Source organism: Carettochelys insculpta, chromosome 1, assembly GCF_033958435.1.
Source record: "Carettochelys insculpta isolate YL-2023 chromosome 1, ASM3395843v1, whole genome shotgun sequence".
NCBI classification, from domain to species: domain Eukaryota; kingdom Metazoa; phylum Chordata; order Testudines; family Carettochelyidae; genus Carettochelys; species Carettochelys insculpta.
Window position 1 is genome coordinate 358,502,426 of NC_134137.1, and position 22,090 is coordinate 358,524,515.

The 22,090-nt window shown below is 48.7% G+C and overlaps 1 protein-coding gene across 1 annotated transcript in view; it reads left to right on the plus strand.

Moving 5' to 3' along the window:
• The first annotated feature begins 816 nt into the window (after positions 1-816).
• Positions 817-22,090, plus strand: part of GNAI1 (G protein subunit alpha i1) — a 68,530-nt gene continuing 47,256 nt past the window's right edge. The window contains exon 1 of the mRNA XM_075017313.1: positions 817-1,340. Within this exon, the coding sequence (XP_074873414.1) occupies positions 1,223-1,340 (118 nt within the window). The 5' untranslated portion in view covers positions 817-1,222. The remainder of the gene's footprint in view (positions 1,341-22,090) is intronic.

Sequence of the window (22,090 nt, forward strand, 5' to 3'; positions counted from 1 at the left end):
AGTTTGCTGACCCCGATCTAGACGTACCCGCTTCCCTCTCGTCCCCGGCTGGGCTTGGGGTGACTGCAGCTTGTCCCGAAGCCTGCCGGCAGGGAGGACAAACCCCCACCTGGACTTTTGGTAGCCATTCAGTACACCTGACTGGACACCGTTGGGTTCTGTTTGACCTGAGTGTCTGTTCCTAAACCGGGCAGGAGGCCGCCCTCAGCGGCATGTGACACACAGCCCTTAGGGCATAAGGAGGTGGGTGGCATCATACCGAGGCCCAGTACCTTGAGGCTGCTGAGCATGATTGGAACCAGTCGCATCCCGCGAGAAGCTCCACCCCCAGCATATCTGAGCACTCTGATTGGTTGCCATCCCACTTGTTTCCACCCCCCCTTTTTTCCTGCGCTAGACTAACCAATCAGAGCGGCCGCAATCGGAGCTGAGTCCTCTCATTTCGGTGGCTCCGGAGGCCCCTCTCACAGGGTCGCTAACGGCCCCTCCAGCTGGGAGGAAGGCGAGAACATGGTGGCTTTCACTCCCCGTTAAGAAAAGTTGTGCAAGTTTTTGACTCCTGTGGTGGGTGGTACTCGCTGGCTCCTCCGCACCTCCCGAGAGCTCGCGCGAGGGGGAAGAGGAAATGGGACGCCCCCGCCCGGGCGGCGCTCCCGTTGGTATAGTTTTGAATGAGCACCACCTCCCTTCTGTGAAAGTGGTAGCGTCCGGTACTACAACACTCCTCAACATTCTGCCCTCCCCACTAACGGATTTTTTTTAAATCAGTCGGCCGAGTGACGTCACGCAGACGCAGCGTGGGTTGGGAGAGGTGCTTTACCCCTTCCCCATTTTCCATCCGGGTTTCCTACCCCTTCTTTTCCAGCACCCCCGCCTTCCTCCCGCAGGCTCTAGCCCGAGCGGTCGAGCGCATGCGCACTGTTCCTCTCCCCCCCCCCCCCCCCCCGCGACCAAGACGGGGGGTCGGAGCGTGCCCCAGAGCTTGTAGGCGAGCGAGGTGTTGTCTGGCGCGCGCGCTGCTGAGGGAGGGCTAGGCGGGGCCTTGGGAGCTGGGGCTGCGGTAGCATCACTGGGCTGAGGCGTGAGAGCGGCAGCGGGTTCCTGCTCGCGGGGACCGTTGGCTCAACTGACGCCCGGGAAAGAGCGGGTTCGCTCGGCGCGTGCGTGCAGGGTGTGTTGTCCCCTGCCCGCCTGTCCGGGCTCCTCACCTACCGCCCCCAAGATGGGCTGCACGCTGAGCGCGGAGGACAAGGCGGCGGTGGAGCGGAGTAAGATGATCGACAGGAACCTGCGGGAGGATGGCGAGAAGGCGGCCAGGGAGGTCAAGCTGCTGCTCCTAGGTGAGGCGCGGACGGGGCCGCGGCAGTCCCCCGCCCGTAGGTCCGGTGCGTTGCTGTGTCGGAGCCGAGGTCTGCCGGTGCCCGCGGGGCCGGGGAGCCTTACTTGCCCGGGCAGCTGGGGACTCCCTCCCCTGACAGGGAAACGAAGGGCCCGACGTGGCACCCTGGAGAAGTCACTGCACGCACGAAGATCACTCGGGAGCGGGGCTGGGCGTGTTCTCATGGCCTCGATCCCTGGGATAAGTTGTGGAGAGAGGTGGGGCAGCTTCCTTCCCCGGAGAGCTGGCTGAGAGGAAGAGCGGCTGCTAACGGCGAGGTTCAGTGTAGCGGCACCCGGGCTTGGACCCCTTTTACTTTTACGTACGCCCGGCAGACTCGCCTCCTCGTTTTAGTTCGCCTTTAGAAACTACCAGCATGCGAGGAGCCCGGGCAGGCACGGCTTTAAGTCTGCAAACGCTCTGCCTCCACGAGGGGCGCTTCCTTTCGCCTGTGCTTTACACATCTAGTTTAACATGGCCTTTGGTGGGGCGCTCCTTCGCCATGTGTGTTTTTTTTTGAATCACGGTATCTTTGTCTCTCATCTTTCAGTTGTGGCGATAGAGTGATAGTCCTGCCCGTGTTTCTCTGGGGTGTGGTCTTATTTTTAACGCACTTGCCTGTGTGGGGAGAAGGAGGGCTGGCTGTGTATATAGGAAGGTTTAAAAGGTTTTAGAAAATCGGAAGTGAACATTTTAGACTCTTCACTGAAGTAGACGTGACATAATTCTTAGTTACAAAAGGAAAATATTTTAAAAGCTTAATCCACAAATAAGGGAAGTGGATTAATCCACAAATGAGGGATATATGCTATTATTGTAAGGTATGTTTTGATGTGTATTTTAAAAGTACAAACTGAAAAGGAATATTAACCCACATATACAGACTTAGTAATTGCATGTGTTTTTCTGCCATTTAGGAGGTGCAGTAGCAGTTGATAGTTTTCAAAATATTTTTTTCCTCATTTTTTCCCCGGAAAATGTTGACTGTGCCAGAATACTACTCTCAAAATATTTTTTGCACAAGAAACAATTACTATTTTTCTTTCCTATTCTAACTTCCAATTAAAATGGCACATTAGAATCTATTGCATGGGAGTTCTCCTCTACATAGTTGTAGAATGGCAACAAGCTTGTATAGAGAAAAAGAGATGTAGCACTACCTTCAGGTACTTGACATTTTTGTTATGAAGGAAACAGTTATTTTTTTTTGTTTGTTATTGTTTATTTCCAGAAAGAGTTGGGCTTGTTTGGTTAGTGCAATGCTTCCCCAGCCATTTATTGTTGTGTGAAAGGTTAAAAAAGTATGTGGGGTCAGTGTTCCAGATATTTTAGAGTTTCCATGCCTGAAGATAAGAGCATCTGATCACTTAATTGTGAAAGCTCCTAAAAGCTGCAACCAAAATAAATCTTAAGTGTTATGCTAATTTTGTGAAATTCTTAATTTGTCAGGCAAAAAAGCAGTCATGTAGCACTTTAAAGACTAACAGAATATAATTTATTAGGTGATGAGCTTTCATGGGACAGACCCACTTCTTCAGATCATAGCCATACCAGACTAACATAACTATCTCTCTGTCGCTATTTGATTTATGTAGTTATAGTATTGTAAGTGGCTGCTTTTGCTCTTCAGAAAAAAGACCAAAAAAGGGGCAGGGAGGAATAGCTCAGTGGTTTGAGGATTGGCCTGCTAAACCCAGGGTAGGGAGATCAGTCCTTGAGGTGGCCATTTAAGTATTGGGGACAAATACATTTAAAAAAAAAATCTGTCAGGGATAGTGATAGGTCCTGCTGTGAGTGCAGGGAACTGGACTCGATGACCTCTGAAGGTCTCTTCCAGTGCTATGAGACAGGTATATTTCCATCTATCTGTGCATAATCCTTTGTATGGGATCCATAGAAGCACAATTTGAACATACCCTTTAAAACAGGGGTGGGTAACCTTTTTCATGTCAAGAGCTACTGACCCATAGACAAATCAGTTGGGGGCCATACAAGTGAGAAGCAAAGAAACAACAATAAAAAAAACCCTTACTGATTTGGTCCCCAGCTGAAAAACAACAAAACAAAGGAGACATTCCCCCCTTTTTCTTCTTCACACAGTGCACAGTCAACCTGTGGAACTCCTTACCAGAGGACACTGTGAAGGCCAGGACTCTAACAGAGTTTAAAAAAGAGCTCGATAAATATTTAGAGGTTAGGTCCATAGATGGCTATTAGCAAGGGGTAAGGTATGGTGCCTAGCCTTTTGTCGAAGGCGGGAGATGGATGGCAGGAGACAAATCGCTTGATCGTTGTCTTCGGTTCACCTCCTCTGGGGCACCAGGCATTGGCTACTGTCGGCAAACAGGATACTGGGCTAGATGGACCTTTGGTCTGACCCAGTATGGCCGTTCTTATGTTATGTTCTTATGTTCTCACACCACCAGCTCCTCAGCCTAGGGGGAGCTAGTACATTTTGTGGGCTTCTCTGGGGCTTGTCTTCCGGTGGAATGAGGGGGGAGGGGTTGTGTTAGAATGGGCTGCCAGGAAGTGGGCTTAGGGTGTGGGGTCTGGGTGGGAGGGAAGGTGCAGGAGCAGGCTGGGAATTGGGCATCTAACAGGAGGGGGCACAGGAGTGGGCTGTCGGTGGGAGTTTGACCAGGAGTGGGTGTTAGAGGAGTGGAGATTAGGGTGAGAGGGGTGTTCAGGACTGGGCTGGGGGTGTGGGGTCTGGGTGGGAGGAAGGGTGCAGGGCAGGTTGGAAGGGAGGCATCAAGGTGAGAGTGCAGTGTCTGGGGAGGGAAGGGAGTGGGAGCAAGTTGGGGCTGGCTGGACATGTGGTTCCCCATCACTGGTCTGGGACTGCTGCAGCTCCAAATCCCCCTTCCCTCTGGGCACTATTTATGGAGGGTGGGGAGGCTGCAGTCATGTGTACCTGGTACTCTGCTTCTACTCTTAACCTAACAAGGTGCCAGGGGAAACTGCACAGCTTGTCTGCATTCCTGTCACTCCTTGTTGCAGGGGACAGTGGAGGCATTGTACGTTTTCCTCTTACTCCCTCATATCAGCAGCGTCCCGGTACTATACGTGTGGCTGCAGCCAAAATGGTGCTCTTGTCCCCACGTGTCCTGAGCCTCCCCACGCCCTCAGCTCCCTGCCCTGACTCCTGAAACCCCTGTGTCCCCCCAACCCTAACTCCTGAACCCCATACCCTGAAACCTGATTCCTGAACCCACCCACGTCTCAGCCCTTTGCCCTGAGGCCCCATGGCCCCAAGCTCCTTCCCTGATTCCTGTAGCCCCACCCCCACATTTCCATCCCGTGGCCTGAGCCCGCTGTACTCTACTCTGCACTTAAATTTCTGATAGTTATTTTCGTATTGCGCCCCTCCCAAGGGGGATGCGATATGACAGTACCTTTAATAAATCAAGTTACTGTCACTGCTGCAGTTCAGATAAAATGTTTTTACCTACATGTGTGGTTCATCATCTGTTCTACACCTAAGTTGGCTGGTTTCTTCCCTTGCTTTTTCCTGGTACTATGTAGACTAGGGATCTCAAATTCTGTTTACCTTAGGACCAATGCTAGTCCTCAAATCCTCTTAATGTGCCAGTGGGCTTTCCTCTCTGGCAGGGTTCCAAGGCATCCCCATGTGTGCCTCCCTCCATCCCCATCTATAGACTCTGCCTGTCAGTCTGCATGGCAACTGGCCATCCCCCCTAGTGAATCCCTTGGCTCCACCTGCCACTCCCAGATGATTTAACCTTGTCTCCTTGTTTCACCACTGGTACCACAGCAGGGTTAGAGCAGCTTCTGGCTGCTAGCTCTGTGCCGCTGCTGGCACGTCCCTGTGGCAGGTGTGTGCAAAGCTATCCCATCCCTAGGAGAGTTCAGCATGGCTGCCACAGTGGCCACTCCAAAGGTCTTATAGATTACATGGTCCCCCATACTCAGGTTAGTCTGTAGGGCTGGGTGGACTGGAGCGAGGAGCAGGGGTTTGGTTCACTGCACTCACAGTGGCAGGAGAAGCTTCTTGGAAACAGAGCGAAGCAGCAGCCTGCTTTGCTCTGCTGCTATCTCAAAAGCCAGCCCATGCTAAAATTGGGTTCCTCCACTTTCCACCACTATTGTGAAGTGGGATGACCTGGTCTGCCTGAGATATGGCAGCACAGCAGAGGCTGCTGCACTGCTCCAGTTGCCCACAGCTCCTGCTGCTACAGTGATTACGGGGGACCCAACCCCCACTGCTGCCACCCCATGCCTGGTCTCCCAGTAGTCCTTGATACCATGTGCCTTAGGGGACGGGGCTTGAGGGAAGGAGTGTGATGGTGGGGGAAAGCAGAAGAGGTAGAGGGGAGAGGGAGGGCAGGGGTTAGACTTCGGGGAAGGCTAGGGACACCCCCAACGGGCCTTAATGACTCATGTGCCCACTCATGTGCCTGTGCAGGCTGGACTGTGGAACTGCTCGGTTCACAGTCTAGGCGGGTGGGGGTGCAGGAGCATCTGTCTATTCCAAATGATTAGTAGTTGAGATGAAATGAACTAGACACTACAAAAGCTATTTTTACTTTTAGCTCCCTAACTTGAGTGTTTCTCATTGTGACTTGTGCTAATATATTTAAATGCAAGGTGTTATACATATGCACATACAGTAGTCCCTCAAGTTATGCAAGGTTTGTGTTTGCATTCACTCTCCCATAATTTGAATTTTGTGTAAATTGGAGGGGTGGCCTTGTTTTCCCAGCAGAACACAGCTTCTGTAGCGGGGGGAGCAGGAGGAGCACCTTGAGCTCTTTTTGAAAGGTAAGTCTTGGGGGTGGGGAGCAGCTGGGGAGGTTTAAGCCTGGTGGTGGATTGAAGCAGTGGGAGTGGGGCAGGAAGGGTTAAGCCTGGGGTGGGTTAGGGCTGCAGGGGGTGTGGGGAGGGTGGAGTTGAGCTGGGGTCATGGGACCCTGTAGGGGGTAGAGCTGGAGCCACGCCAGGGAGTGAGGGTGAGCCAGAGCAAAACAATAGCACTAAATTCAGTGGGTTTAATGGGCGGCAGGGCGTCCGGAGGGATCCGGCTGTTAAAACAACTGAATTTAGTTCTGTCATTTCAGCAGTGGCAGGGCAGGGCAGGGAACTGCAGAGGAGTGAGCGGCGGTAGCATCTGGCGCTGCAATGACTCCATTCAGGCCCTGGGAGACAGTGATCTGGCTGCGGAGTGGGGAGCTAGAGGGAGTGGTTCTACATCCTCCCTCCCCTGCTCAATTCTGTCTTCCATGTTTTCTGGCTCTGGACAGCTCCCTCCCTCCCTCCACCTGGTGCAGGTCAGCGGATCCAGGGGCTCAGAGGGGAGGGGAAGGTGGAATGGGTGCAGGAGGATGGAGGGGAAATTGGCTCCTCTGCCTGCCTGGCCTCTGTCATGGGCGACTGATACGTCCCTCTCCACTCCTCTGGCAGCACACAGGGCAAGGAGAAGGCAGGGCATGATGCTGCCATCTGATGGCTGGGCAGGGAGCTGGTGCTGTGTCTTGCACAGAGCAGCTTCTGTGTCCGGGCGCCACTGGTCCTGGGAGCGTGGGAACTCAGGGTGCCTCAAACTAACAGCAGCGTCAGATCCTGGGACGCCAAGTGGGGCTGGCGCTTCAGCTCTGGCCAGGAGAGTGAGTGTGACGTTGAGTGCCACCTGCAGGGAACTTGCTGCCCAGTTCCTCCTCCTCAGTGTGGAGGGTTGATGTGATCATTGCTCCTTCCTGCTTAAGAGCCTATCCCCAAGCGCAGCATTTTCCTTGTTCTCATTTGCTCTCCAGTCCAGAGGTGAAGGTAACTTAAAATTTCTAACTGGTACAAATTATTGTTTGTGTTGCCCTTAAAATAGGGATTACAAAAAAGTATAGTCTGACATTTATTAAGGACTGTGTCGTATTCACAAGCTTTGTGACTCTTCAAGTATTGATTTTTGAACTGAATTTGAAAAAATGGCTCTTTGCGCTATTTTGGTTGCAGACCTCTGGATATAGGGAAAATTAGATTATGGCCTCAAGTCCTGGGGGAGGCCACTCTGCGTTGGCAAACAATCCCACATACATTTCAATATGCAATGTCAAAAGCCAGCAACGAAACAGCTTCCGCAGTACCTTACTGGTTACCCAGAAGCCAAAAATTCATCTCCCTTAAGGTAACCTAAACTTGGGCTCCTTTCCAGTCAACTCGGATATGAGGATTACTGAAAAGTTTATCATATAAAAAATTGGCTACACTACTCCTGAAGTTAATGAATTTTCAAAATGTGTGCAACTACATGCTCACAATCAATTTTTATTAAACTGAAAAAGATCATCATACATATAGGTATGAGTATAATTCTAAAGCCAGTTTCATGGTAGAGATGATGAGCTTTGGCATTGCAAAGAGTTCTTTCAAAATTAGTTCACAGGTTCAATCCAGAGTCCGATACCTGATGGATTCAAAATAAAAGTGGAGTCCCACGAGGAAACAAAAATAGATTTGAAATAAAAAGGATCAGGTCCCATGAGCCCTTTACATAGTTGTTAGGAATACTCTCCATAGCATGCAGACCTCAGCTGAACAATACAGTAAACCCTTGATTTAATGGACTAAGGCGGGGAAGGAGCGTCCTTTAATGCTGAAAGTCCATTATAGACAAATGGTTATACTGTATGACGATGCACTGACCTTCCCAGCCCATCACTCACTCCTATCCTCTGCCCCCCTTTCCCTTCCCCCCTCCTGCCCCATTTTTTCCCTCATACCTCCCTCTCCCAATTACCAGGAAAGGAGTGGAATGCTGGCCTGGCTCCTTCCACCTCCTGCAGTTCTCAGCGCTGTGGCTCCTCCAACCCCTGGCTCCAAGCCGCCTGCGCTAAGGTAGAGTGTGGCCACACCCAGCTTGCCAGTGGGCAGCAGCCTCGGACACCCTGACTGCTGCTCAGCTCCACTGCAGGCAGCAGTGTCTGGGTGCCAGCATGCTACACACACAGGCTGGGGGAGGAGAGCTCCTGTGCCCTGATGGAGTCCTCCCCTCCCCACCCCCTCCCAGCCCCTCCAGCCCTGGTGGCCTCAGCTGTTCTGGCAACTCCTCCAGCCCTGGCGGCAGCTCTGGCATTTATCTGGGGGGCAGGCAGGATGGGCTGGCAGACAGTGTCTGTTATTTCCAAAGTCCCTTATATCAGGGTCCATTAAATCAAGGGTTTATCTCCTATTTCTTAAACATCATCAATAGGATGATTGCAGACTCATAGAATACTAGAACTGGAAGGGATCTCAAGAGGTCGTCGAGTCCAGTTCCCTGCCTTCATGGCAAGACCAAGCACCATATATACTGTCCCTGTTAAATACCGTAGATATATTGGAGGGTAGGTATAGAGTCCAGAGTGACTTAGACAAATTGGAGGATTGAGCCAAAAGAAATTTGATAAGGTTCAACAAGAAGTGCAGAGTCCTGCACTTGGGACGGAAGGCTCCCAAGCACTGTTACAGGCGGGGGACCAATTGGCTAAGTAGCAGTGCATCAGAAAAGGACCTGGGGATTACGGTGGATGGGGGGCTGGATATGAGTCGACAGTGTGCCCTTATAGCCAAGAAGTCTAATGGCATTTTGGGAGAAGCATTTCCAGCAGATCTAGAGAAGTTGTTATTCTCCTCTACTCAGCCCTGGTGAGGCCACATCTGAAGTATTGTGTCCAGTTCTGGGCCTCCCAGTGTAGAAAGGATGTGGACCCTTTGGAGAGGGTTCAGCGAAGGGCAATGAAAATAATTAGGGGGCTGGAGCACATGACCTGTGATGAGAGGCTGAGAGATTTGAGCTTATTTAGTTTGCAGAAGAGCAGAGTGAGAGGTGATTTGATAGCAACCTTCAGCTTCCTGAAAGGGGGCTCTAAAGAGGATGGAAAGAGACTGTTCTCAATGGTACCAGATGGCAGAACAAGGAGCGATGGTTTGAAATTACAAACATAGAGGTGTAGGTTGGATATTAGGAAAAACTATTTCACCAGGAGGGTGGTGAAGCACTGGAATGCGTGATGGAGAGTGGTGGTAGAATCTCCATCCCCAGTGGTTTTTAAGTCCCGGCTTGACATAGTCATGGCTGGGATGATTTAGTTGGGGTTGGTCCTGCTTTGAGCAGGGGGCTGGACTAGATGACCTCCTGAGGTCCCTTCCAGCCCTGGAACTCTATGGTTCTAACCTGTTCTTAAATATCTCCAGTGGTGGAGACTCTACAACCACCCAAGACAATTTATTCCAGGAATTAACCACTCTAACAGTTTGGAAATGTCCAAACCTTCCTTGCTGTAATTTAAGTCAATTGCTTCTTGTCCTATCATCAGAGGCTAAGGAGAATATATATTTTTTTCTTCTCCTTGTAACATCCTTTTAGGTACTTGAAAGCTGCTGTTTTGTCCCCCTCAGGCTTCTCTTTTCCAAACTAAACAAACCCAATTTTTTTAATCTTCTCTCTCAGGTTATATTTTTCTATACCTTTAATCATTTTAGTTGCTCTTTTCTGGACCTTTTCCAATTTCTCTACCTTTTTCCTAAAATGTGGAGCCCAGAACTGGACACAGCACTCCATTTGAGGTCTAATCAGCGCTGAGTAGAGTGGAAGAATTACTGCTTCTTTGAGTGATTGCTCATGTGCATTCCAAGTTGGGTGTGCACTGATGCATGCCCAATTGCCAGAAGCTTTTTGCCCTAGCCAGTAGCCATATGGTTGGTGTGGTGCCCCCTGGAGTAGCACCTGTGTGGCGACCAATATATGCACACCCCCCCCCCCCCCCCCGCCGCTCAGTTCTTTCTTGCCGTGCTGCGGGTTGCTGGAGCTCTCTCTTCTTTCCTAGTTTGGCTGGTAGACATCACTTGTAAATAGTTGTAAATAGGTTAGATTATTTCTTATCACTTGTGAATAGTTTTCACTTAGTTATCAGTGAGCCATGGTGGCACTTGAATCCCTCTCAGTGCTTCGGCACCAGGGGATGCCTGACTCCCCGGGTTTCAAAACTTGTTCAAAATGTGGCAAATGAACACCCAACAGTGATCCACACAGGACTTGTGAGAGTTGCCTTGGTGAGGCACAATTTTGTGAATGTTGCACTATCTGTAAGGCCTTCAAACCTTGAACTCTAAAGGACAGAGTGCAACGTTTAAAAGTCATACTAATGGAAGCGGCCTTGAGCCCAGACGTTTCTCCTGTGGAAGCTTAGAACAGTGCATTGTCAGTGCAGAGGGTTCCAGCACCATTGGTGCAGTAAGAAATCTCCCGACGTCAGGTCCAGGGGTTGGCGCCTAGCGCTGCGAGGCAACGCTGAAGCCCAGTGACTCGCAAGAAAAAGAGGCATGAACGAGGCCTGTCCTTCGAAAGGGTCAAGCACCAAGAACCCTCCAAGTTGTCTGCCAGATTGCACCCTGAGTTGGGTAGTGAAGTGTGGGCACCGATGCTGGCACAAGGCCCGCACTCTCTTGAAATTTTTGTGTTGTAGGAGTGTGATGGGGTTCAGGGGTCCCCCTGAACTACACCCCGTCTGCTGGCAGGAGTGACTCTCACTCAGCAGGTACAACAGGAGGTTTATTAGGCAACAGATGCCCAGTTGCTCACAGAAGCGTCAGTACAGCAGTCAGAGACATTCCTTCCAACCCGACCTGGGGAGAAGACCCCGAGGGCTGCCCCTCTGGGGTGTAGCTTTCCCCCTCCTCAGGCTGGCTGCCTTCCAGCTCTCTCTTCCCCTAGCCTCTAACTCCGTGTCGCCCCCCCCCCCCCCGATTCAAAAACCCAGCTCGGCTCCTCCCTCCTGTTTGTTCAGGGCAGAGGTGTTACCTGCCAGTTGTAGCCCCAGGGTCATCCTTAGCCACTGGGAGCTATTCTGCTTGTTTCTCACATCTAGCCTGAGTCTCGCATTTGCACTCCCCCCACTCCATCACAAGGATTAGATCTGTTACTGAGTGTGCAGGCAGACTGAAGTGTTCTCCTACACGTTTTTGTATGTTATTGTTCCTGATATCCGATTTAGGTCCATTTATTCTTTTACATAGAGACTGTCTAGTTTGGCCAGTATCACTACATAAAAGAGTAAATGGACCTAAATCGGATATCAGGAACGGTAACGTACAAAAACCTGTAGGAGAACACTTCAATATCCATACACACTCAGTAACAGATTTAAAAGGAGCAGTCCTACAACAAAAATTTTTCAAGAATAAAATGCAAAGAGAAATTTCAGAGCTGCAATTTATTTACAAATTTGACTTCATCAACCAAGGATTAAACTGAGACTGGGAGTGGTTGGCCCATTACAAAAGCAGTTTCTCTGCTCTTGATGTTCACACTTCCACATTAGCAACTGACAATGGGCCATATCCCCCCTGACTGAACTGACTTGGTTTCTCCTCTCTTGATGTTCACAGCTCCACATTAACTGCCCATAATGGGCTATATCCACCCTGACTGAATAGACCTTGTCAGCTCTGGCCATCCCCTTTACTGAGACTCTTTCTTTAAATCCTCCTCTGAAACTCCCCACTCACGCATTTGGTGAAGCGGGTCTTTGCCCACGAAAGCTTATGCTCCAAAATATCTGTTAGTCTACAAGGTGCCGCAGGACTTCTTGTTGTTTTTGAAGATACAGACTAACTCGGCTACCTCTCTGATAGTTATGGAACAGGTAACTGTCTCTTCTTGTGTCTTGTTCACAACACTCTTACTAATGCATCCCAGAGTCATATTTGTGTTTTTTACAACAGCATCACACTGTTCATTCATTCTCATCTTGTGGTCCACTATGACCCCCTAGATCTCTTTCTGCAGTACTCTTTCCTAGGTAGTCACTTCCCATTTTGTATATGTGAACCTGATTGATTGTTCCTCGCTAAGTGCAATACTTTGCATTTGACCTTATTGAACTTCATCCTGTTGGCCTCGGACCATTTCTCCAGATCTTTTTGAATTCTGTCCCTGTGCTTCAAAGCACTTGCAACCCCTCCAAACTTGGTGGTATCTGCAAACTTGATAAGCTTACTCTCTATGCCAATATCTAAGTCTTTTAGGAAGATGTTGAACAGAACTGGCCCCCAAACTGACATCCACAGAACCCCTTCCAGCCTGACTGTGAACCATTAATAACTACTCTCTGTGAACCAGTTACACACCCAGCTGATAGTAGCCCCATCTATGTTGTATTTCCCTAGTTTATTGAGAAGGTCATGTGATACCGTATCAAATGGTTTTTTAAAGTCTAAGTGTACCATGTCCATTGCTTCCCCTTTATCCGTGAGGCTTGTTATCCTATCTCCCACTCCTCCCCAAAAAAGCTGTCAGGTTGTTTTGATATGATTTTTTTCTTACAAATCCATGCCGACTGTTACCTATCACCATATTTCTTCCAGATGTTTGCAGATGGGTTGCTTAATTACTTGCTCCATTATCTTCCCTGGCACTGAAATTAAGCTGACTGGTCTGTAATTTCCTGGGTTGCCCTTATTTACCTTTTTATAGATGGACACTATGTTTGCCCTTTCTCAGTCTTCTGGAATCTCTCCCAACTTCTGCAGCTTTTCAAAGATCAAAGCTAGTGACTTGGACACTTCCTTTATCAGCTCCTTGAGTATACTAGGAAATTTAAGAACAGATTGGGTGAATATCCAACAGGGATTATATAGGTGGTGCTTGGTCTTGCCATGAGGGCAAGGGACTGGACTTGATGACTTTGAGGTCCCTTCCAATTCTAGTATTCTGTGAATAATTAGCTATCTGGTAGAGAATTGCCCTGTGTTAAATCTCCCACTAGTTGCAGATGATCTGCTATATAGTAGTCCCCCAAATTATGTGAGGGTTGTGCTCCTGCGCACCCTTGCATAACTCAAATTTCGCACAAGTCAGGGGGAACTGGAAAATAGGCGTCGGCCTGGTTCTCATCTTCCTTGGGTTTGTGGTACCTGGGAAACTGACCAGTGCTCCCAGAGCGGTGGGGAGCCAGGAGCCAGACAGCTACAAGCGCAGCACGGCTGTCTGTTCAGATGACTTTCCCCAGCTCGGGGAAGCTGAGTGGGCAGACAGCTGTGGTGGTGTGGCTTCTTCCAATTGAGGGAAGCCGGCGAGAAGCTGTGCAGCCGTGGCTGTCTGTCCCCCAGCTTTCCTCAGCTGGGGGAAGCCAGGGAGAAGCTGCATCAATGCATCTACCCGCCCAGCTTCCCCTCAGCTGGGGGAAGCTGTGGAGAAGCCAGGCGGGCAGATGCAGCAGTTTGGCTTCCCGAGTTGGGGGATGGAGTGGGGATCTGGCGGAGCAGGTTAACGCAAGTTAAGCACAAGTTGCAATTGTGCATGTCAGAGGTTTACTGTATACTTAAAAGAGAAATCAAGATAGGGATATCACTTTGTTTATGCTTACTTTAATTTAATATTGTTTTTTGATTTTTGAATTAATAGGGTAATAGACAGGACCTTTTTGTTTACGTTCTAACAATATATATGCAAACTCACAAAATCACGACCATTATCTACAAGTCAGGAACCCAGATTGGGAAGAAGTGCTGCACATGATGCTGCTCCCCATTCCCTCCTTTCCCACACCTGGGGGAATGGGATTGCAGGGAAGTGCTGGCTTGGAGACTTTTCTCCCACTCCACCACACCCCTTCTTCCAATCCTGGCCAATGGGAGCAATAGGGAGTGGTGCCTTGGAGTGGGGGTGGGGTGGGATGCAGAGCTGCATGTGTGCCTAGGGAGCTGCACCACGGAAGAGCCTCCCGTCACCCTCATACACTCGCACCCTGCTCCTGCACCCTCCCTCTAAACCAGACCCCACACCCTAAGCTTGTTCATACACCCTCTGTTCCACCCAGACTTTCTACCTCAGCTTGCTCCTGCACCCTGCCTCTCACCCAGACTTCACACCCCCAACCCACTTCTGTACCATCCCACTCATCCAGACCCTACACCTCTATCCTGTCCAGACCCCACAAACCCACCCTCAGCCTGCTCACACGACTTGGAGACTTGCAGTGGGACTGGAGTGCAAGCACCAGCTCACCCCACTGCAAAGGCAAGCCCTGAACCTTGGTGTGGGTCGGATCCAGGTAAACTGGTGGGAGTGGGACAGATCAGACCAAAGGGCTATAGATTTTCCTTTTTCTGTTCTGGGTGATATCAGCATATGACTTCTATAGTCATCTTTAGGCTGATGAGTTGCAGATGCATCTCTCCACTTCTTACCGTTTTCCTTGTATCCAAATAAAGATCTTGCCCTGTCTTGCTCTTGTGGGTAATCGTGTTTTACCCAAGCTCCATGAACCCAAAATGGAATTCTTACAATTTCTCTTCTTTTCTCAGTTACTGTAGACCATGGTTTCTCAAACTGGGGGGCATGCCCTCCGGGGGTGGGGGGGCATGGAAAAAATTCTGGGGGGCGGTTCTCAAGGCGACCCAGCCCCCCTCCCCCTCCAATAATACACCCCACCTCAGGAAAGATCCAGCCTTTGCTTCTAGCTCTCACCTGCCATTTTATGTGGATGACCCAATGCAGCTGCTGTAAAAAGCAGGCAGCTGACAGAGATCCACGTGGAGCTGCCTGCCTTCTGCAAATGAGAGTGAGCATGGGTTGGGAGGTAGGAGGAGGATGGGGTTAGATGGGTGCTGGAGGTGCCTGGCTTTGTGGGAGGGGAGGGGAGAGGCTCGGGTGGGCAGCTTGGGTGGCCAGCCAGCTTGCTGGATGTGTGAGGCTCAGGCAGCTGGTCCTGGCAGAACAGGGCTTGGGCTGATTGGTGAGTGGCTGGCCGCAGCAGCACAGGGCTTAGGCGCCTTGGGATGGTGGGTGGGCAGCTGGCCCTGGCAGTGTGAGGCTTGGGCGGGAAGCTCAGGTGGCTGGCCCACAGCTGGGGTGGATGGCTGGTGGTCCCATCAGCATGGGGCTTGGGTAGACAGCTGGCCCCAGTGCCTGAGTGGATGGCTGGCCCTAGCGGCACATGGCTCAGGCTGGTGGGCAGGTGTCTGGCCCTGGTGGTGTGGTGCTCGGGAGGGTGACTCTGGCAGCACAGGTCTCAGGCGGGTGGGCAGCTGGTGTGGCAACTCTGGAGGCTACCGCAGGGCTCAGCCAGCTGGCCAGCTGGGGCTTCACCAGGCAACCACAAGGGGCCAAGAAAAATTATTTGTGCTTATTTTTAATTTTAAATAACATTTTTTATCAAGCTTTTGTGTTTATTTCAAATTATGAATTGAATTTTTTGTTAAAGGGGGTTGGATAATAGTAAAGACGACATGGGGCGAGAGGGTTTCTCAAAAATTAAAGGGGAGAGTGATGCCAAAAAGTTTGGGAACCGCTGCTGTAGACGCTATTGCCATCTTTCATTCAGATAATTATGTTTGACTTGGCCCTCTCCAGAGTCTTACATAGAGCCATAGTCTGTAATCTGTCTTTGTTCTGCATCAAATCGCTCTGGTCTAGCATTTTCTTTTTTCCACATGGATATCTTTTTACAGCCATACCCCTTCATGTATCCTCCACCACCTCATTCTCCTAAACCACCTCCGAGACCCCATGTCCCCTCTTGGACCTCAGCCTCCTACCCTGAGCTCCCTTCTGCACCCAAGCTCCATCCCAGACCCTGCACCTTCTTCATTAATGTCCTAGAAGAGTTTGACCACTTACCAAATTCTCAGAGTGCCCCCTCCATCAAAAATTATTGCCCACCCCGGTGTATGTAATCTTAATGATAGCCACATAATGGTGTAACATCTTCCCAACAGTGGGTTGTAGAGAACATAAGTGATAGCCTGGGGACCTAATATTGTCATCAAGGGTGCTTTGTCCCTGGAGATTTCAGTATTTACTGCTAGGTTTTTGTCTAGACCAGGGATTAGCAGCCCCTAGCACATATGCTAGGAGTGGCAAGTGACCTGATTTTCACTGGCATGCAAGGTGGGAGCTCAGCCCTGTCCCTCCTCTCCTGTGTAGCTGTGAACTTGCTCAAAGCCATGTTGCCTGCGGACTAACAAAAGACCAGCTAATTTTACCAACCACCACCTAAATGGTAAAGTTGTACATCTTAATTTATTTATGAATGAAGCTGTTGTAAGTAGGACTATTAACGACTTAAAAGGTATCACTGGCACTCAGCCAGAACGTAGAAATCAAAAGGTCAAATGTCGGCACTTCACCTTGCAAAGGTTGCTGACCCTGGTTTATTATGACACAACCAAAGATGTCAGTTCACCCCTATGAGCATCTGTGTCCAGGAACTAGCACTTGTGGTGGTGGGGGTGAACAATAAAAGAGATCAAGTCAGAAATGAAGGCAGGTGTTGAATAATGCAAGGTCTTGATAGTGAGGACAAAAAAGTTTTGAATTTTATTATATAGGCAACTGGGAAGTCAGTGAAGTGACTCAAAATAAGAGTGACATGGTAGATCTGAGAAATAACAAGGATATGGATAGGCAATTTGACTAGTGGGACAAAGGGAAAACATTTTTTATGTTGAGACAATTTTGTGTCTTAGGAATCTTGGCATAAGAAAATGTGGACTCAGCTGTTCGGCTTTGAATTGTAAAGGGATACCGTATGCATCTCATGTTGGTTAGGTTTGATATGGTGAGCAAAGTCAATGTCCTTGGGTTCCTCGGATTTTGTAACAGCCTTACAAAAAGGAGGCAACAGTTTGTTTTCATGGCTTATCCTTCCCAAGCTTGCTGCCTTTTGCACAAAATCCAGTTACTGTGTAGCACTGGGCAGGGAAAGTGGAATATCAGAGGTAGTAGATTTATCTGCAGAATCTCTGGCGGCACTGCTTCCCTAAATTTGAGTGCTAAGTGAATGGCGGAGAAAAGTATCTCAACCAGCAAGCTGTCTCCTGACATACTAAATGGACTAAAAATCGTACTGTGACCCCACTTCCACGTCTCTGCAAAAGATTGAGTACAGCCAGTCTTGAAGTCAATTTTGGCTATTTCTGTGGGTAATAGACCCATTATGTTTGAGAACCATTGGCTCGAAATAGCAATGATATTTTTACCATACTTGTATAATATCAGTTCCATTAATAGCCAGTACTGGTATTGCTTCTGATATGAAAAGCACATTTTTAAAATGTTTCTATTGCATTTATTTTAGTTTAACTGTTACAGTTTACAGGTACTCTTCTTAGAACTTAATAACCTTTCATCTTAGTTCTCTCATGTGATCAATTGACTGGCTTATTAGGCTTAAGAATGAACAGAAGATGCTTCGCAGAAACAGCGTGATGGGAAAACAGATTGCCTTTTTCCCCTAGATTCAGCAATAATTGACAGTGTTGGTTACTACTTCCTTGTTAATAAGCTATTATTCAGTCCTTTGATGATAATGAGCTTTACAAATTATTGTTTCAGTTGATTGTAGCTCATAATTTATCAGTCCTGAGATGTTTGTATCTGAGCATATAGTTTTGAAATGGAACAAACTTTTCTAGGTTTCCTGCATTTGACCTAATTGGACCTATAAACCACTTTTGTTACTAGTGGTGGATGATGAATATGATGAATGACTGATCCTAACTAGGGTTGACAAGGACTTAGTTTGTTGTGGAAAAAACAGTTTGTGGTAACAGTCTTCCTATCGCTATGTGTTGCAATACTTTCACCAGAAGTGGTCTGGGTTGTGGTAGGACTTTTATGCAGAAATGATATTCTTATAGAACAGGAAGTAAAATGCATAGCAACACATGGATTGGAACATTTCTGAACTCTGGTCAGGAAGTAGGGGTTGTGTTGAGGAAGTGATCCATTTTTGAAAGCATTTTAATTATGCACTCTAATGGCTTTTGACATCACAGTTTGCATCCACATTTGGAAAATTGGATCCCACAAACTTCTAGCCCTAAAAAGATGAGAATCCTGGTCTTTTTTGAATCTTGCTGATCATGCAGTGACTGTCTTAAATTTCCCCAAATGCCAGTTAAAAGATATTAGCAGCAAATATTTAGTGACCTGCTGTAGATGAATACCTCAGTCTTGTTTTCGGTCTCTTTATTGTGTATGTCAGGGCTGGGCAATAATTTTAGTGAGTGTGTCACTCCAAGATTTTGGTAAGTGGTTAAAGGCTGCATGTTGCTATGGAGAAGGTTTGGGGTCTGGGACAGAGGTAGGGTGCAGAAGGGATACTGGGCTACAGTACTGGAGTGCAGTAGAGGGTGTTGGATCTGAGAGGAAATTTGGGTGACTGGGGGTTGTGACCTGGTAAAGGGTTTGGGAGGGTGTATGGGTGCAGGAGAAGATTCTAGCTTGAGGCGGAAGGGTGTAGGAGGAGTGCAGGATCTGGGAGGGTGTTATGACCTAGGGAAGAGGGGAATGCGGAAGGTTTGGGTGGTAACTTAGAACAGGGATGGTGTGATGACCTGGTGAAGGAAATTGGGGAGCGGGAGGAGGTGGGGTGCCAGAGGCAAGCTCTGGAAGAAGGGTACTTACCTGTTTGTCTTCTCAGCCAGCAGCCCAGTAGGACCCTGAGGAAGGCACACTGCCTGCTGCAGCCGCAGGTTGCTCAAAAAGTTTGGAGACTCCCTCTACGTGCCTCTAGGAACTGCACACCTCTTTTGGGGAAATACTCCAGTTTCTGGCTGCTGGGAGCTTTGATGATTGGGCCTGGGGTGATGGCAGTATGTAAAGTCACAAAAGGATTGTGAGTATGGTAGGTCATGAGACCAATTTTGGCCATTTCTGTAGGTCATAGACCCACTATGTTTGAGGATGATTGGCTTGATATTGCAAGAGGCGCATGGTGCCTAGTGGGTGACGCCAGCCATTCTGAGCAGCCTTGGGATGCAGCAGGCACCCTGGTGGGGTGGGTCATAGGCTGGATCAAAAGGTTTTGTGGGACGGATCAAAAGGCTGTCTGTCTGGATGCAGCCCATGGGCTGTATCTTACCTATCCCTACTCTGTGCATGTAGAACCCTGTTGTGAATTTTTGCATAAACATGCAATAAAGAGACACTCTTTTAGTTTACAGTACAGATAGTTGTAAGAGAGCAGCTACAGTAAACTCTTTTGTATCCAGCATTGTATCATCCAGGACTCTCAGATAACCGGCATATTAATCATAAGTAAATATTATTTACATTTTCCATAAGTACAGTATAGAGTAAGTAATTACAGCGAATACAGTATGCTTACAGTGTACAATACTATTGTTGGTAAATAAAGTAATCTGTGTACATTTGTGTTTTTCTTAATATCTAATCTTGTTTTTCTTTAGTGTTATGCATTGCTAGGTATGCCTCTCTATTATCCAGAATATTTGACTATCTTTGGCAACCTCCCAGTCCTGGGGCTGCTGGATATGAAAGAGTATACTGTATTCAAATCCTGTCTATCTCTTGATAACACCAGTAAGATAGTAACTGAATTATATACACAGTTTTAGGTCTGAATTTAGAGTCTGCACAAGCCAAAAATTTTCTGTGGTAGCAGAAAGCTGAGTATAGCAAGTCAGTAGGATTAGGCATTTGTAGCTTTAAAGGTGAATTAAATGTATGATGTTGAAAGAGTTACTGAATCCTTCCATTGCTTTCTTGCAGTTACTGATGGACTGAATATAAAATCCAAAAGCTTTGATAAGTGTTGTCTTTCTTCTCTTGCATTATATATTTGTCTTGGAAGTGGATTTCTTAGTTGTATGGTGATTCACTTACTGATCCCTGACAAATCCAATAAACACATAGCAAAACCATTATATGCTACTAAAGCTTTTAATGTCATTGCCTGGGATTCCCAACTAATATCATTTAGCACTTCCATCATTGCTAGTAGTGGTTGGCAATTTGCCACTGCTGTGGATTCTACAATAGTTGAATTTTGTCTATGCTGCTCAGTGGCTTGTTGCTTTTGTGGGTGGGTCAGGCTAGACCTAGCATTAATATTCTCAGACAACCAGCAAGTTACTTCTGTTTAGGTATATATTTTTATGCATTTAAGCCAAAAATTCACACTTGTGGTTGTCTGTCGATTTTTGCACACGACCAATATTTAATTTTTATGAGTTGAAACCTTAATGGAACCAACTGATCAGCCACAGTGAAGAAGAGCCATGACTCTGTTTTTAAAGGGGAACCACTCCTCTGCTCAAGCAATGGAGATTGGGAGAGTAGATTATTTGAACAGTTGTTGAACTGTTCAGTTTTTAATGCAGAGTAACAGGAGGGGGAAGAGCCCATTCTTCTTCGAGTGGTCACCGTGGGTGCTCCACAGTAGGTGTCGGGCGCGCCCCGGCGCCGCAGCTCAGAAAATCTTCAGCAGTGTCTGTTGGGTCGCGCATGCACCGATGCGCGTCGGCTCTTCGCGCGCTTATGGTCACGTGCGCTATCTGGTCCCCGCCAGTTCCTTCTCAACTGCTAACGGCTGCAGACGGATTCCTCTCCGGCTCCAACGCCTGAGACAGATAAATCTTATTTTTTTTCTCGTGTTAATAGTTTTAACAGTTCATAGTTAGCAGTTCTATAGTTATTATAGTTAGTTACTCTGTTAAAAGTTGTTAAAAGTTAAAGACTATCTTAAAACCGCAGTGGCTGCCTCCGGGTGGGCCCGCTGCTTTTGTTTGTCGGCCTTCAAAGGCCAACGGTTATTAACATCACCTAGCAGACTGTTAAGTGTGCTATTAGCACCTAAGGACTCAGAGTTAAGTTTTAACAACGCCATCCCCCAGCTTTAAGAAGTGTGAATCTTGCCGGGAGGCCATGCCTGCTTCGGATGGCCATAGCAGATGCATACGGTGCCTTGGGGAGATGCACGTTCCCCAGAAGTGCTCCCATTGTTCCAAGTTGACTAATAGAGCTAGAAAAGATAGAGAAATGAGGCTGAAGATGCTGTTAGTTGACAAAGCACTTCAGCCTGCCTCATCGGAGGCAACGCATGCGGAGGGCTCTTCAGGACCGCACAAGAGGAAGGCTGCCTCTTTGACCTCCTCTGCGCAGAAGAAAAGAAGAGCCTCGCCTACTCGATCCCTGCCCCTTACTGTTGGGAGCGGGACGAGTGTAACAAAGGGCCCGCGCACGCTGGCTTCCTCCACTGGTAAAGCCGTGGCGCATGCAACCGCTCAAGGCCCTGCAGCTACCAGGGAGACGGCACCAAGAGCCGTGCGGGCACTAGTCAGTCCGGCACCGGCTACTGCGGCACCGATCGAGACTTCCCCAGAGGCACCGGGATCGACGGCACCGAGGACATCGGCACTGGGATCGAAGGCACCAGAAGCAGTGGAAATCAGCATGACCCCTGCTCCAGTACCAAGTTCACCGACAAGACCACCCGAGAGGGTAAAGGCTAAAACGAAGGCCAGGCACCGCAGCCCCTCTCCTGAGGTAATTGCGCTGCCTCTGTCACCACAATCACCACCGGAGATTCGATGGGCAGCAACACCTTCAGCCTGCCACAGACGTCCTTCTCCTTTTCTTCGGAGTCCATCCCAGGGGTCTGCATGCTTTTCTCCATCATCTAGCAGAGATCCCCACGAGTCTTCTCACAGAGGCTCTCCTCGTACATCGGTATCATCTCGGAGGTCTCGACATTCCAGGCACCACCCTTACATCCTTGGGTCATGGTCCAGGTCTCCATCGCCGGGCCCCTGTCCCTGTTGCTACGACCGCCATCATTATGCGGGGCGTCAGCATAGGAGGTCGACGTCTCACTATGGATCCCCGTCGACCACCCCTCAACGCCACAGTGTTCTGCTTCCACCTGGGGGAACACCACGAGTTCCCCAATCAGAGGCTGGGTCTAAAGGCAT